The 16,345-nt window shown below is 38.5% G+C and overlaps 1 protein-coding gene across 1 annotated transcript; it reads left to right on the top strand.

Annotated features, from left to right (window-relative positions):
• Nucleotides 1–1,052: 1,052 nt before the first annotated feature.
• Nucleotides 1,053–13,037, top strand: LOC133440694 (zinc finger protein 420-like). The gene is made up of 2 exons (XM_061718012.1): nt 1,053–1,913; nt 12,147–13,037. Exons 1-2 carry the CDS (start codon nt 1,053–1,055, stop codon nt 12,849–12,851), a joined length of 1,566 nt encoding a protein of 521 aa, XP_061573996.1. The 3' UTR covers nt 12,852–13,037.
• Nucleotides 13,038–16,345: the final 3,308 nt, after the last annotated feature.

Here is a 16,345-nt window from a genome sequence, read left to right as displayed (position 1 = left end):
AATAGAACTTTTAGGCTTCTCTACCACCATCATGGGGAATATTAGTGTAGAGACTGGGGATGTCAAAGGTGACCAATAGAAGATCATCAGGAAGGTTAGTGAAGTTAAAGATCTTATTAATGAAATCCGTGGAGTCTCTTATATACACTGGTAGTGTTTGGACATAAGGTTTGATATAGTGATCCACAAACTCTGACAAAGGTGATAGTAAAGCGTTCATCTGGGCGACCAGGAGGATTTGACAGGCTTTTGTGCACTTTGGGTAGTGTGTAAAAGACTGGACAAACGGGATGCTGACAATACAAGAATTCACAAGAATTCAGAAATGCTCAACCTGAAATGCAACAACTTTATTCTTCAGCTGTCTCGATACCAACTAACACAAGAGTACAGTCACAGTGCCGCCTAATGGTCAGACAGAGTAATGCACTTGTTTTCAAATATACTACATAGATGAAGGGGAAGACCGAAGGATCAGGACAAACTTTAAACCTCACAAATACAATCAACACTGGGAAGCACTTTTGACTTGTTAAAATCCCATCTTTTTGTCCCTTTTTGTAATTCCAGAACTCCCACAAGAAAATGTTTGTAAGGTGGAGGAGGACGGGGTTTTCAGTGACCGGCACCTCGATAACCTGGAGAGGAGCTGCAGCCCGGACCAGGAGGAACCAGGGCATCCACAGACTGCAGAACTGGAGGAAGACTCCAGCGGTCAGGAGATGAAGCACGAGGACGTAGAGGTGGATGTCTCATTGGTCATTGTCGCTGATGTGAAAGTTGAAAATGTTGAACCAGGACCAAACTGTGGCCAGCTGCTGTTGCACATTTCTCCTGAAGCTCAAAACAAAGATGAGGAAGGGACTGAAAGTTTACGCTCAGACTCCAGTAAAACTGCAGATCCAGAGTCAATGAGACGACACGGTGACCAAGAAGATGCTGCTGTCCCGTCAGACAGCAACTGTAAATCAAAGCTGACCAGGACCCACACGGGGAAGAAGGCGTTTTCTTGCAGCTCTTGGAAGAAAGAGTTCAGTGAAAGTCGTTATTTAATGGATCACATGAAGATCCACACTGGCGAAAGGCCGTACCTGTGCAACACCTGCGGCAAAACCTTTACTACATTATCAAATCTTAAACAGCACATAACCACACACACGGGCGAGAAGCCCTACATTTGCACAACATGTGGAAAAAGTTACAGGCTACGTTCAACCCTGGTGATTCACTCGAGGACCCACACCGGCGAAAAGCCGTACCTGTGCAGCACCTGCGGCAAAAGCTTTATTAAATCATCAGATCTTAAACGCCACATAACCACGCACACAGGAGAGAAGCCCTACATCTGCAAAATATGTGGAATAAGTTACAGGCTACGTGGCCACCTGGTGGTTCACTCGAGGACCCACACTGGCGAAAAGCCGTACCTGTGCAACACTTGCGGAAAAACCTTTACTCAATCATCACTTCTTAAAAGCCACATAACCACGCACACAGGAGAGAAGCCCTACATCTGCAAAATATGTGGAATAAGTTACAGGCGACGTGGCCACCTGGTGATTCACTCGAGGACCCACACCGGCGAAAAGCCGTACCTGTGCAATACTTGCGGAAAAACCTTTACTCAATCATCACTTCTTAAACGCCACATAACCACACACACGGGCGAGAAGCCCTACATCTGCAAAACATGTGGAAAAAGTTACAGGCTACGTTCCACCCTGGTGATTCACTCGAGGACCCACACTGGTGAAAAGCCATACCTGTGCAACACCTGCAGCAAAACCTTTACTAGATCATCATCTCTTAAAAGCCACATAACCACGCACACGGGCGAGAAGGGATATTTGTGCAAGACGTGCAACAAAGATTTTAGCCGCAGAATTGATTTGCTGAGTCACATGAAAAATCACCCGGAGGAGAAGTCTGGTGACTCGTGACAAATGAAGCTCATGTTGTCGTCCTCCGGGGGCAGCTGTCCACTCCTGTCTGGCCCACAGAAGAAGAACCCGCAGAAGTCCAACCACCACCTCCTGTGGCTGATGAGCCTAATCCCCTCCCCACAAGGGTTGCAGGTTCAACACAGATTTATGCTTCTCCATCAACTTGACGCAGAGGGAACCATGTGGTTGTGTACTTTTTTTTAAAGTTCTGCATTGACTTTGTTTGAATCCCTGTTCCTTCTTAAAACTGTTATTTGTTTCTGTTGGTAACCTGCTGTCTCCACGGTTCAAGTAAAGGTTTGTTAGTATGTGCTGATTTTTCTTTAAACGTGACAGTTTATTTCGTTCATCTACAAAGCCTCTCTCACACGCCCTTTTTCCCGTCTGTTTCTTAGGTTAGTCCAAGTTTGATATATTTACATGTTCAGTTTTTACAACGTTCCTCTGAAAAACATGAAGAATCTTCAGAGAAACGAGGACAAAAGAAGAAATGCAACCATCAACACGTCAGAAACAGAACAGCCAACCATCTGTCACCATGTTATAAACTTTAATGTCTGCAGCATTAAACAAAAAACCTTGAAGATTTCAAAAGTCAGTGCAGTCAGATACGGTTTGCTTTTATTTCCCTTTTAAAATGTTTTTATTGATTTTGGTTTAAAGGTGAATGAGGAAATGAGTGTGATGTGGGATAGACATCACGATACTTGAGTCGCGATACAATACGATATTGCAGTATCCAAATTTTGCGATATATTGTGATGTTATACATAGTTCGCTGAAAACTGTAAAAGGGTTTAAGAATTTTAAATCGGAGCTGCACGTACATCAGATTATCCTGTAATTCATGGGACAAACTTAGTCAAAACAATGCAATTCAAATGATCCATGCTGTGTTATTGTAACTATATAAGCTAAAGTTACAACATATTTGTGTATGTTTTTCACATTATTTAAATAATATGAAATTAACTATTATTGAATCACATGTATAAAATCAAGGTGTACTAGATTTACAACTCGTCTGACACATGATTTATTATAAAGCTGATGTTGAGATCCTTGTTGAAGCTGCAGATCTGCAGGTTGGAGAGCAGGAAGAAGAGGGAGGATCATCGGGATCAGATTCCAGGAAGAGGACAGACTTTGGATTTAACCCTTTTATATCAGACATCCGTTTAGGAGTAAATGTCTTTTTACCTCAACTCATATTTAGTCAGAAATAATCATGAAAATGTAATTAAGTTTTAATTTTAGATGGATGAATTATTTTATTGTTTATAATTCTGGAATATTACACTCTCCATATGTAGAAAGAGCAGCAGTGCCCCCTGGTGGTGAGTTATAAAAGCTCAACATAAACCCAAGAGTGAACAATCTATCATAATAATAATAAAAACACAAATTAAAAAAAGACTAGTGCATCAACAAGAGGAAAGTTGTCAGTGACGCAGATTATTGGTACAGCGTGATCAGTACAACCAGCATTTAGCTCAGAAAACAATGTTGAAAGAGAAATGTCATCAAATGAAGTTGAAAAGTGGAGATGCACTTTTGTCCTTTATCCTCAACTTCCTCAATCACGTCATTTTGATCCAGTTTGTTATTTCACTGGTCTTGGCTTCATCAAATGAACATCCAGGGACAGAAGCCGTGCATAGGTGTTCATCCTGTCCAGGTGTTGGAAGGTGAAGTGAAGCCGAAGCCATCGCTTCATCCACTGATCTGTTGGCACGGTAGGAAAACTGATAGGAATCCACTGTGTCAGGAACCATGGAGTTGATGTGGGTTAAAAAAAGATGATCTGCTCTGTTGGTCTCTGGAGAAGGTTTAATGAAAATGTTTCTGGAGACAGACACCAATTCACTAATTACAGGCCTGATTCTTTACTCCAAACATTTTCTAAGATCGTAGAAAAAGTATTTATTTAGAGGTTGGACAAAAGAATGCCAATCAAAAGGCCACGCCACTAATTACGCATTAAACTTCTTGTTTTATATAATTCCAACCTGCCACAATACGAGGAAAAAGAGGCTTCAAACCCCTGCAGAAAACCTGTGGGTGATTCATGCATGAATGAACCGTCATTCTGAGTTTGGGGGTTAGTTTGGGATCTTTATTCCCTCTAGTGGTTAAATGTTGGAAACTGCAGCTTTAAATGAGTCTTGTATATCTATATATTTCACACCAAAATCAGTTTGATAGTTTGATCAGTTTGATATTTAAATGTTTTAATGTCTCAAAGACTTACCATGTGTATTATTTTGAAGCCCATTGCAATAAAAGTTTCTTAACAACATAAATGTTTTATGACAAATAATAAAGAACACATGAATTCAAAAATATTTTTATTTTATATATTGATATTAACAATCAGAAGCTTATCATATAAATTGCGTCAGCTCTCATTGTGTCGGAAAAAATAAAACTCTTTCTAAACCTTCTTGCTTGTGTTGTTTTCTCAGATGTAAATCACTTTGGATAAAAGCGTCTGCTAAATGACAGAAGTCGTAGTAAACCAGTGATGAAAAGAATGTTGTTTGCATTTTGTTCTAATTACTTTCGTTGGTGAATGAAATACTTACTGTAACTGCAAGAAGGAACTATGTCATTTGTTCAGACTCCACTGCAGCCCTTCAGAGTTTGACTTCAAATAAAACAATAAGAGAAGATCTAGTGTTGGAAATATTAATGGTGTTGTGGAGGTTATGCAGAACTGGAATTACTGTGCAGTTTTGTTGGGTTCCTGCCCACATGGGTGTTGATGGCAATGAGAAAGCAGACAATATTGCTAAAAGAGCATTGAAATTGAGTAGTGAGGTAATTGTGGAAATTCCTTTTGGTAAAGGTGAAGCAAAATCATGAATTAGAAAGGCAGTGAGGGATTCATGGCAGAAGGTGTGGGACAACGGTGTAAAAGGGAGACATTTTTATAACATACACAAGTCAATTAACGTGAAGGTTTTCAAAGGAAAGTGTAGGAGAGAGGAAGTCATCATTTCTAGATTAAGATTAGGTCATACTAGTTTAAAATCAACTCTGTATTTAATGTCAAAGTCCGTGTGTGATAAATGTGATGAGTGTGATGTCACAGAGAATGTAGAGCATGTGATTCTTAAATGTGGCAAGTATGAGGTAGAAAGGAACGCTTTAAGAGACAGGATGTACGAGCTGGGACGGGAATGGAGTTTAGTAGGTTATTAGGGAGGAGTGAGGTGATGAGGGATTGTTATAAGGAAATCCTTGTCTTTCTTAAAGATGCAGGGATAGATAATAAGATTTAAATGTGGTTATCTTATTTTATTTAGGTATTTCCTTTTCCCCCCCCTTTAAGTTAGACTGTAACCTGGTGTAATAATGATCCTGATGTTACACACTCCGGTACAGCAGGTGGCGGTAGAACCTAATAACGTTGGTTGTGATCCGCCATTAAACCTAGAGAAGAAGAAGGAGAGGACGGTTCTGTTGTTTCCTTTCTTTTTCCTCTTCAACAATGTCTAAGGTGAATCATCTGAGAGAGTTTATCGGTCAGCGACTAACAGCAGCTGCTGTAGAAATATTGTCAGTGTTTGAAAAAAGCATCTTGGAGTATGAAGAAGAGCTCGACCGTCAGCGCAGACTGTTGGACCTCGCCTGGAAACCTGAAATCAGACTCCACAGAGTCGGTACGTAACCCTGGAAAGTTGAATGAATGAACACATGAGTATGACTCCTACAAGATCCCTTTGTTTCCAGTTAAAAGCCGTGGTGATGAAGCAAACCAACTAAATGGGAAACTCCCCAGCTCAAGCAGCTGCTGATGTGGGATTCGGAAACATCCCGAACTAACTTGTTGTTCTGTTTACTTGGTGCTGCCTTTCATGCTCCATTCAGACTCTGGACCAGACTGAGATTTCACACTTTACACTTAATCCTTTAATCTGTAGAAAAGATGCAGATCACACTGGCTCCGTGTAGATTTTTTTTTTTTTTTTAGATTTATTTATTCAGCACAGTTTAAAAAACAGAACAAGTAACATACAAATGTAAAAGAGAGATTGTTAAAGTGCTAGGCTCCGGTCCAGCCGTCATTACGGTCTAATCAGCTGCTCCTAAATGTTCATGTGCTCCTATTTCAGCCTTTACGGTAAATGAATGAACGCGGCTCAGAAACGGAGAGATATGAAAATACTGAGTTTGAGATAATGCAGATATGTTTTTTTTAAATATATTTTTTTCATTACCTTGATTACACCCATACTTCCACCGTAATATTTACACACTCTTACTGTAAAAGAAAAGGAGGAGGAAAACACTTTTTTTTTTTTTTTTACTTCAGGTTCTGTTTTGAAGACTATAAAAATGAATTCTCCCATAATTTCACCCAATGCCTCATATAGCCCTCTTCATAACTAGAATCACTACAAGCATGCTTAATTTCAAACAATTTTTCTTTAGAAATATTGAAATATTAAGGTGTAAACTTCAAACACTAATTTTCTACAAAGGTCAGAACTTTGCCTTTGTTGCAGAGACTAAAATTGCAGGTTTGACATGTGTTTAACTTAAAGATGGGTAAAATATTGAGTTGTTGTTGTTGAGTTGAGAATGAGCAGACCAATTACTATGAATGAATGAATTGTTGTTAATTAATGTGTCATACACCTCTAAGGTTCCAGCCTATAAGGCCTTACAAGACACAGATACACTAAGCCAGTAAACAAACATCAGCTGCGTACAAACACAAAATTATAAATTCCACTTATAGGTGGTGGTGAAAGGAAACCAGATTCATGTCATACTTTTAATGTCATCACATATCAGACTTATAATATAATAGCGCTGATCGTGTCCCTCTGTGTTTGAAACACAGCGTCAGTCAGGACTCTGGTGCTGCAGCCGCGGTGCAGGACATGCCGGGAACCTCCTCATCACCCACCGCTTCCAACTGGAGAGTGACTGAGGACAGAACCAATGAGTGCCGGGCCACTCTACGGAGCCCCTAAAGGGACTCAGATTTTTTTTAATATATATATAATGAGTTTTAGGCACACGTAAAACTCATTATATATATATATATATATATATATATATATATATATAATAAAAATCTGTGTCCTTTTAGGGGCTCCGTACCTCTTGGTCTCCACCTTCAAATCAAAGCACTTCTTTTTTTTTTTTCTGCAATCCGTCCGTGGCACTCGCAGCGTTTAGCGCAGCAACGACGTGCTGCCACTCACTCGCTTTATTTTTTATTATTTATATACTTTTTCTACTTTTACTGTGACCACCAAATAATGTGGTTTTCCTGCCTCCACCTCATCCACAACATCTCCATGCAACTCCAACGTCTTCATATGCAAATACTACTTTGCATTGCCCATGAAGTGGGCGTGTAGAGGGCGGGATATGAGGCGAATTCACATGCGCAACCTTCCAGCTGGACTGTGATTTATAAAGCGAACATTGCGTGCAAGTGTGCGTGCACACGGTTTTATCAAGCCGGATTTTTTTTGCGCACGCCATTTTTGGCTTTTGGGTGCATGTGCACTTTTAGTATGAATCCTACGCACTGCTTTGTAAAATAAACTGTCAAACCTAGCCCACACAAGTTTAAACTCCAACAAATCTCTGTGCACACAATGAAAAGCTTTTTGAAAATCAATAAAACAAACAAAAGACTTTCCTTCAAAAGTTCTAGCTCGTATTACAGTACACAGGTTATAAATATGATCTAGACAGGATCTATGTTTTCTGAACCCATTCTGCTCCTCCACTAAAATGTTTTCCTCCTCTAGGTACTGATACAGCCTAAAATTTTAAATATATTAGAAAACAGTTTATGAACTGTACTTAAAAAGCTGATTCCTCTATAACTAAGAGGGACCCTAGGGTCGCTTTTAGTTGACTTTGGAATCTGTTTAATAAGTGATTTATACCAATCAGAGGGAACAGTTGCAGATTTAAAACATACTTGTAAAAGAGAGGTCATAAACTAACAATTTTGGTGCTTTCAAAACTTCATTAGTGTGTGGCAATCCTGCAGAATCTTTTTTACAACATATGAAGTTTATGAAGATGTGTGTTGTAGGTAGCTCCCCAAATAATATTACAGTAAATGAGATATGGATATATCAAGCTATAGTAAAGAGTTTGGGAGACAATTTTCATTCACCAAACTACGGAATTTGCCAATAATACCAATAGATTTAGATATTTTTTACAGACATGGTTGATGTGGTTTTTCCAGCTTAAACTTTCATGGATAATTACACCAAGGAAGGTTGTTGATGTAACCTGGGTGAGCGGGTCATCTCCTATAGACAGACCGGTGTTAGATTTACAATATATTTTATTTTTTGATGTAAATATACTAAAATTTGATTTTTTATATTCAGTGATAGTTTGTTAATTTTAAACCATTTTGAAATGTTTTGTAAATCATGGTTAGCCTTTCCCATTAGAGATGAAAAATCATTATGTAAAATAAATATGTTTGTATCATTGGCAAAAAGTACAGGAAACAAGGAGGACAAGGCTGCGGCCAAATCATTTATATGAATCAAAAACAACAGGGGCCCTAGTATAGACCCCTGGGGGACCCCGCATTTTAAGGCGGCCCTCTCTGATGATTTAACATCAATGATAACTGTTGGAGCCAATATGGGTGTTTTTGGTTTCTTTTGGTTGTAAGTTAATTTTGGGTGTTATTTATTTACCAAGCCACAAGGGGTCAGCAAAACCCTTGGTAATGGGTCACGTCACGCAATTAGGTGATAAATACACACAGGTGTGTGGGCGCAGCGTGTTTAGAACCACATGGAGAATAATGTTTCTTACCGCACGCAGCACGCAGCACGCAGCACGTATGTTAAACACTTTATTAAATGTTATATAAACTGCAAAGAAAACAACATCCCACAACAATAAAGAGAGAGAGAGAGAAGATCGGCGAAGCAACAACAAACAAACAATAAGGTGCGTGTAAAGAAGTATTCATCTAAGGTTCCATTCACCACCGTGGCTAATTGGGTCACAACAATAACAAACTGCTGACAGTTATGAATATAATTGAAAAGCCACACACGTGTGATTCCAGCAAATCCACAGTGTAATAATTTTTGAAGAAGAATATCAAAATTAACTGTCAAAAGCTTTGGATAAATCAAGAAAGCTTTCCAAAGCGTATTCATTATTATTGATTGCAGTGTGAATTTTATCAACCAATTGAGTATAGCCATTTCTGTTGAAGGATTTTTCCTAAATCCATATTGGTGTTTATACAGTATATTACAGTCCTGCAAATGTTTCATCATTCTGTTATAGACCAATTTCTCCAGGATCTTTGAGAAACCTGGGAGAACAGAAATGGGCCGGTAGTTTCTAAATACACTATGGTCTCCAGATTTGTAAACAGGGACTACTTTGGCAATTTTGAGGTCATTGGGTATTATTCCAGTTTCTAGAGATTTGGTGAAAATATGGGTGAAAGGCTTAGCAATTGAATGTCTAGTTTTAATAATTAAGTTAGATCTGACCTCATCATGACCAGCAGCTGAGTCTTTCAGGCACATAATTATGTCCAAGATTTCCTTCTCTGTAGGAGGCTTGAAGCTCTGAATAGATCGATAGGAATGTGTGAGAAACCAATATTACCAATATTAACAAAATAATTGTATGCAATGTCAGATGGGTCAGAGTAGACTCGATTTTCATCAACAAATTGAGATGGAAGAGTGGCTGTAGACTTATTCATATTTAGAAGCTGGTTAATGACTCCCGAGGTAGTTTTTATGTTATTAGAAGCCTCATTGAATTTGTCGGAAAGGTACTTTTTCTTGGCAGTTCTAACAAGATGATTATAATTGTTATGAAATGTCTTATAATTTTCTATATTAATTGGGGATGGATTACTGATGAATTTCTTATACAATCTATTCTTAGCTTTCAGAGACTTATGGAGATCTGGTGTAAACCAGGGTTTTCTAAATGCAGAGATAGGGCTGGGCGATAGGGGCGGGCAAAGATATTGATATGGCAATATATTGCGATACATAGTCTCCCGATACGATATCGATATTCAATGTATGTATCGCGATATATTGCCGTATCAATATTTTTGCCCACCCCTAGCTGCACTTTATTTTGTGATTTCAGTGTGGGTGAGACACTGCATTTTATTTTTGTCATTTTAAGTCAGGGGCAAGTAGCTGTTCTGTATTTTTGTGATTTCAATTTCAGTGTGGGTGAGACACTGCATTTTATTTTGAGTATTTTGTATCTAAGAATAATGCACACACTGCACTTTTCATTGTGTTTTTTCATGCAAATATGTTGCATAATTAAAATGGAAAGTTTGAATTACATTGTTTTGACTCAGTCTGTCCAATGCATTATCACTATCATCTCATGTACATATATACAACTTGGATTTTAAGATGTGTAATACATTTTTAAATTTTTCAATGAACTATGTAGAATATCGCGATATATCGGGATATATCGCATAATCGGGATATCGCAATTTGTATCGTATCGTGATGCGTATCGTATCATGAGGTCCTTCCCAATACCCACCCCTACTGGGCGATATGGACCAAAAGTCATATCTCAATATTTTGTAGCTGAGTGGCGATACTCGATATATATCGATATTTTTTCTGTGCCATAATTGGGGGTTCCCCCAAAGCATTATAGCATAGCATCTCTGTTAGCTTCATTTTTTTCTGACGCAAACCCTGAAATAAACAGTCAGTTTTAATACAAAACCTCGTGCCAAATGTCACACAGGTACCTTTTATTAACAGAGGTCTGAACAATATCAAAATGTATAAAACAAATGAAATAAAAATAAACTGCCTGCATATATAGAATAAAAATGCTTCTTGAATAAATTAAAACAAATATCCCTTTCCTGCATAACAATTAAATTAAAATACACTGTGCAATTAATACAATGTAAGTAACAGGCAGACTTTTCCACTGAGGTTGACAGTTGTGCAAATAACAAAACATTTGCGCAAATCTCAAATAAAACATTCAAATTTTTCAAAATCCTAAAATAAAATAAATGAAAAAAAAAATGTAATAATCGATATAAACGATATTGTCTCGTACCATATCGCGTTTGAAAATATATCGATATATATTAAAATCTTGATATATCACCCAGCCCTATGCAGAGACCTTGTTTGCTTTTCTGCTGACAAGAGGAAAGCACCTGTTGAAAGACTAGAAGAATGACTGATATGCTTGTTCAACATCATCATGGGTGTATATTCATCATCCCATAGGCTGTCATCAACCTGCATCTCAAACCGGTCAACATTTCTGTTGTTATACACTCTATAACTTAGAACTAGAACTAGTAAGATGTGAGATGACACTGGCAAAAAACACGATGCTTGGAGGATGCTCATATAGGTGTTCATATGCAGTACTTGTATTTAGATCGTTATATATGACGCGGAAGAAGCCATTTCTAGAACAACAACTTTATTCTTCAACTGTCTCGATACCAACGCAGTAACACAAGAGTACAGTCACAGTGCCGCCTAATGGTCACACAGAGTAATGCACTTGTTTTCAAATATACTACATAGATGAAGGGGAAGACCGAAGGTTCAGGACAAACTTTAAACCTCACAAATACAATCAAACAATCAACACTGGGAAGCACTTTTGACTTGTTAAAATCCTATTGTTTTGTCCCTTTTTGTAATTCCAGAACTCCCACCAGAAAATGTTTGTAAGGTGGAGGAGGACGGGGTTTTCAGTGACCAGCACCTGGATAACCTGGAGAGGAGCTGCAGGCCGGACCAGGAGGAACCAGGGCATCCACAGACTACAGAACTGGAGGAAGACTCCAGCGGTCAGGAGATGAAGCACGAGGACGTAGAGGTGGATGTCTCATTGGTCAATGTCGCTGATGTGAAAGTTGAAAATGGTGAACCAGGACCAAACTGTGGCCAGCTGCTGTTGCACACTTCTCCTGAAGCTCAAAACAAAGATGAGGAAGGAACTGAAAGTTTACACTCAGACTCCAGTAAAACTGCAGATCCGGAGCCAATGAGACGACACGGTGACCACGAGGATGCTGCTGTCCCGTCAGATAGCAACTGTAAATCAAAGCTGACCAGGACCCACACGGGGAAGAAGGTATTTTCTTGCAGCACTTGCAGGAAAGAGTTCAGTAAAAGTTGTATTTTAATGGATCACATGAAGATCCACACTGGCGAAATGCTGTACCTGTGCAGCACCTGCGGAAAATCGTTTAGAAAATCATCAATGCTCAAGAAGCATAAAATGATCCACAAGGGCGAGAAGCTCTATATCTGCAAAACATGTGGAAAGAGTTACATGCAAAATTCCAAACTGGTGATTCACTCGAGGACCCACACCGGTGAAAGGCCGTACCCGTGCAATACCTGCAGCAAAACCTTTACTAATTTATGGGATCTTAGACGCCACATAACCACGCACACGGGTGAGAAGCCCTACATCTGCAAAACATGTGGAAAGAGTTACAGGCAAGATTCCCACCTGCTGGTTCACTCGAGGATCCACACCGGCGAAAGGCGGTACCTGTGTAAAATCTGCGGAAAATCGTTTATAAACTCATCACATCTTAAACGCCACATAACCACGCACACGGGCGAGAAGCCCTACATCTGCAAAACATGTGGAAAAAGTTACACAGAACGTTACAACCTGGTGGTTCACTCGAGGACCCACACTGGTGAAAGGCCGTACCTGTGCAACACCTGCAGTAAAACCTTTACTAGATCATCACATCTTAAAAGCCACATAAACACGCACACGGGCGAGAAGCGATATTTGTGCAAGACGTGCAACAAAGGTTTTAGCCGCAGAATGGGTTTGCTGAGTCACATGAAAAATCACCCGGAGGAGAAGTCTGGTGACTCGTGACAAATGAAGCTCATGTTGTCGTCCTCCGGGGGCAGCTGTCCACTCCTGTCTGACCCACAGAAGAAGAACCCACAGAAGTCCAACCACCACCTCCTGTGGCTGTTGAGACTAATCCCCTCCCCACAAGGGTTGCAGGTTCAACCCGGATTTATTCTTCTCCGTCAACTTGACGCAGAGGGAACGATGTGGTTGTGTACTTTTTTGCATTGAGTTTGTTTGAATCCTTGTTCCTTCTTAAAATTGTTATTTGTTGCTGTTGGTAACTTGCCGTCTCCACGGTGCAAATAAAGAGCTGTTAGTATGTGCTGAAGTTTCTTTAAACGTTTATTTCGTTCATCTACAAAGTCTTTTTCTTCTTCACTTACATTCCCTTTGTAAAGTTAATCTGCAGCTCGATGTTGTCAAACTCTCTCCATCTACTCCGTTTGAGGTTAGTCCAAGTTTTTACAACGTTCCTCTGAAAACATGAAGAATCTTCAGAGAAACGAGGACAAAAGAAGAAATGCAACCATCAACACGTCAGAAACAGAACAGCCAACCATCTGTCACCTTTTTATAAACTTTAATATCTGCAGAATTAAACAAAAAACCTTGAAGATTTCAGAAGTCAGTGCAGTCAGATACGGTTTGCTTTTATTTCCCCTTTAAAATGGTTTTATGATTTAGAAAACAAGAACATTTGGTTTGCAAATGAATGAGGAAATGAGTGTGATGTGGGATACACATCACGATACTTGAGTCACGATACAATGCGATATTGCAGTATCCAAATTTTGCGATATATTGTGATGTTATACATAGTTCGCTGAAAACTGTAAAAGGCTTTATGCATTTTAAAATCTGAGCTGCACGTGCATCAGATTATCGCGATAATTCATGGGACAAACTAAATCAAAATAATGCAATTTAAATTATCCATGCTGTGTTGTGTACGTTTTTCACATTATTTAAATAATATGAAATTAACTATTATTAAATCACATGTATAAAATCAAGTTGTATTAGATTTACAACTCGTCTGACACATGATTTATTATAAAGCTGATGTTGAGATCCGTGTTGAAGCTGCAGATCTGCAGGTTGGAGAGCAGGAAGAAGAGGGAGGATCATCGGGATCAGATTCCAGGAAGAGGACACACTTTGGATTTAACCCTTTTATATCAGACATCCGTTTAGGAGTAAATGTCTTTTTACCTCAACTCATATTTAGTTAGAAATAATCATGAAAATGTAATTAAGTTTTCATTTTAGATGGATGACTTATTATATTGTTTATAATTCTGGAATATTACACTCTCCATATGTAGAAAGAGCAGCAGTGCCCCCTGGTGGTGAGTTATAAAAGCTCAACATAAACCCAAGAGTGAACATTCTATGGTAACAATAATAATAACAAGCAGTGGCTGCTGGTGATAAAAAAAATTTGGGGGGGCACTGGCGAGTGAGGATTACAACACAACTATAAACTGTACTTGAACATAAATTGTTTTGTTATTTTTTATTGCATATCATTACATATACTACATATACATATACTACATATTCATGTAGCATATTTTACATAAACTTATTTAAAAATTTTCAAGTAACAAAATAACATTTTAACAATTTTTCAGATTTTTTCAGTTATCATATAGAGATTTTGACAGATATTGTCTGAAAAATGGTTCGATTATGTTTTTTTTATTTGAAGAATCTAAAATTTGTTTTGTTGATGAGAAAATATGTTTCTCTATTTTTCTTATTTTTGTGAGGGGGATATATATTGTTTTTCGGCACTACCTTGTTCTCTATAGCTGGTATAACATGAATTACTCCTATGTGGGATCAATAAAGTTCTTATTTTTGCCATCTCAGAAAATTAAATATATTATATTTGGTGCCTAACTGTTTCCCAAGTATATTAGTGCATGTGTGAATGAATAAATGAGACGTAAAACGTACATTTCTTTGTAGAAAAGGCGCTTTATGAAAATAAGTCCATTTACTTGTATTAGTTTACAGCGCAGTCTTGAACATCCAATATGGCGGCGACGTTGACGTATCAGCAGCTCCATGGAAGGAGGAGGAGACATGTCTATGCGGAAATCCAGATTGTAACACCTGGCGGAAGAGCGAAAGTTTGGAGCGAACGGAACACGTGAGCAGTGATTCCTTTGAGGAGGACGGTTCTGTTGTTTCCTTTCTTTTTCCTCTTCAACAATGTCTAAGGTGAATCATCTGAGAGAGTTTATCGGTCAGCGACTAACAGCAGCTGCTGTAGAAATATTGTCAGTGTTTGAAAAAAGCATCTTGGAGTATGAAGAAGAGCTCGACCGTCAGCGCAGACTGTTGGACCTCGCCTGGAAACCTGAAATCAGACTCCACAGAGTCGGTACGTAACCCTGGAAAGTTGAATGAATGAACACATGAGTAGGACTCCTACAAGATCCCTTTGTTTCCAGTTAAAAGCCGTGGTGATGAAGCAAACCAACTAAATGGGAAACTCCCCCAGCCAGCCGTCATTCGTACTTCCGTGGTCAAATCAGCCGCTCCTAAATGTTCATGTGCTCCTATTTCAGCCTTTTAATGCAAATGCATGCGGCTCGGAAACGGAACGATATGAAATACTGAGTTTGAGATAATGCAGATAATGCAGATATGCAGATAATGCAGATATGTTTTTCTTCCTTCAGGTTTTGCAGAGACTATAAAAATTAATTCTCGCATAATGTCACCCAATACCTCATATAGCCCTCTTCACAACTACAATCACTACAGGCACAGTGAATTTCAAACAATTTTACTGTATAAATATTAAAGGTGTAAACTTCAAACAGCTTACTTTTCTAAAAACTTTTCTATATTTATATAGACCAAACTGTTATTTGATACTTTAACTTTAATCGTTTATTTAGTAGAAAAGATTCAGATCACAGTGGCTCCGTGTAAGAGGATATTCATATAGGAGTTTTTATGCAGTTAGATTGTTTATATATATATATATATGTGTGTGTGTGTGTGTATGTATTATAACCCCATCTTATCTGATTTCTGTAGCTCCCATAACATACTGCCGGTAGATATATGGCACCTTAAAAATCCCCACTCCAAACAATATTCATGGTTCAAACCAAACAATTTAGCAAAATCGAGGATTGATTTCTGGTTAATTTCGGACTTGTTGTTGGCCTCGGTTTCTGATTGCTCTATTTGCGCTGCTCTGCTCACAGATTTTTTTTTTTTTTTTTTTAATTTAACCTTTATTTAACCAGGAAAATCCCATTGAGATTAAAAACCTCTTTTCCAAGGGAGACCTGGCCAAGATAGGCAGCCGCAATTACAACACATAGTTATAAATGACGGAAAACACCAACAGATAAAATACAATTAAAATTAAATTAAAAAAGCAAGCAAAAAACAGGTACATGTAATGGAGTCGGCCTCAAGTATTTTCAATTTAGATTTAAAATTTCTCAGAGAAATTAACTCTGTTAGCCTCCAATATCAGATCA

This window comes from Cololabis saira, chromosome 3 (genome assembly GCF_033807715.1).
Source record: "Cololabis saira isolate AMF1-May2022 chromosome 3, fColSai1.1, whole genome shotgun sequence".
NCBI classification, from domain to species: domain Eukaryota; kingdom Metazoa; phylum Chordata; class Actinopteri; order Beloniformes; family Belonidae; genus Cololabis; species Cololabis saira.
Note: the sequence above shows the minus strand (reverse complement) of the source record. Positions and strands in the feature narration are given on the sequence as shown.

Coding starts and splice junctions, on each gene's coding strand:
- LOC133440694 (XM_061718012.1), top strand. CDS start 1,053: ATGGATCACATGAAGATCCACACTGGCGAAAGGCCGTACCTGTGCAAC. Junction 1,914..12,146: donor TGAGTCACATGAAAAATCAC/CCGGAGGAGAAG, acceptor GATCACATGAAG/ATCCACACTGGCGAAATGCT.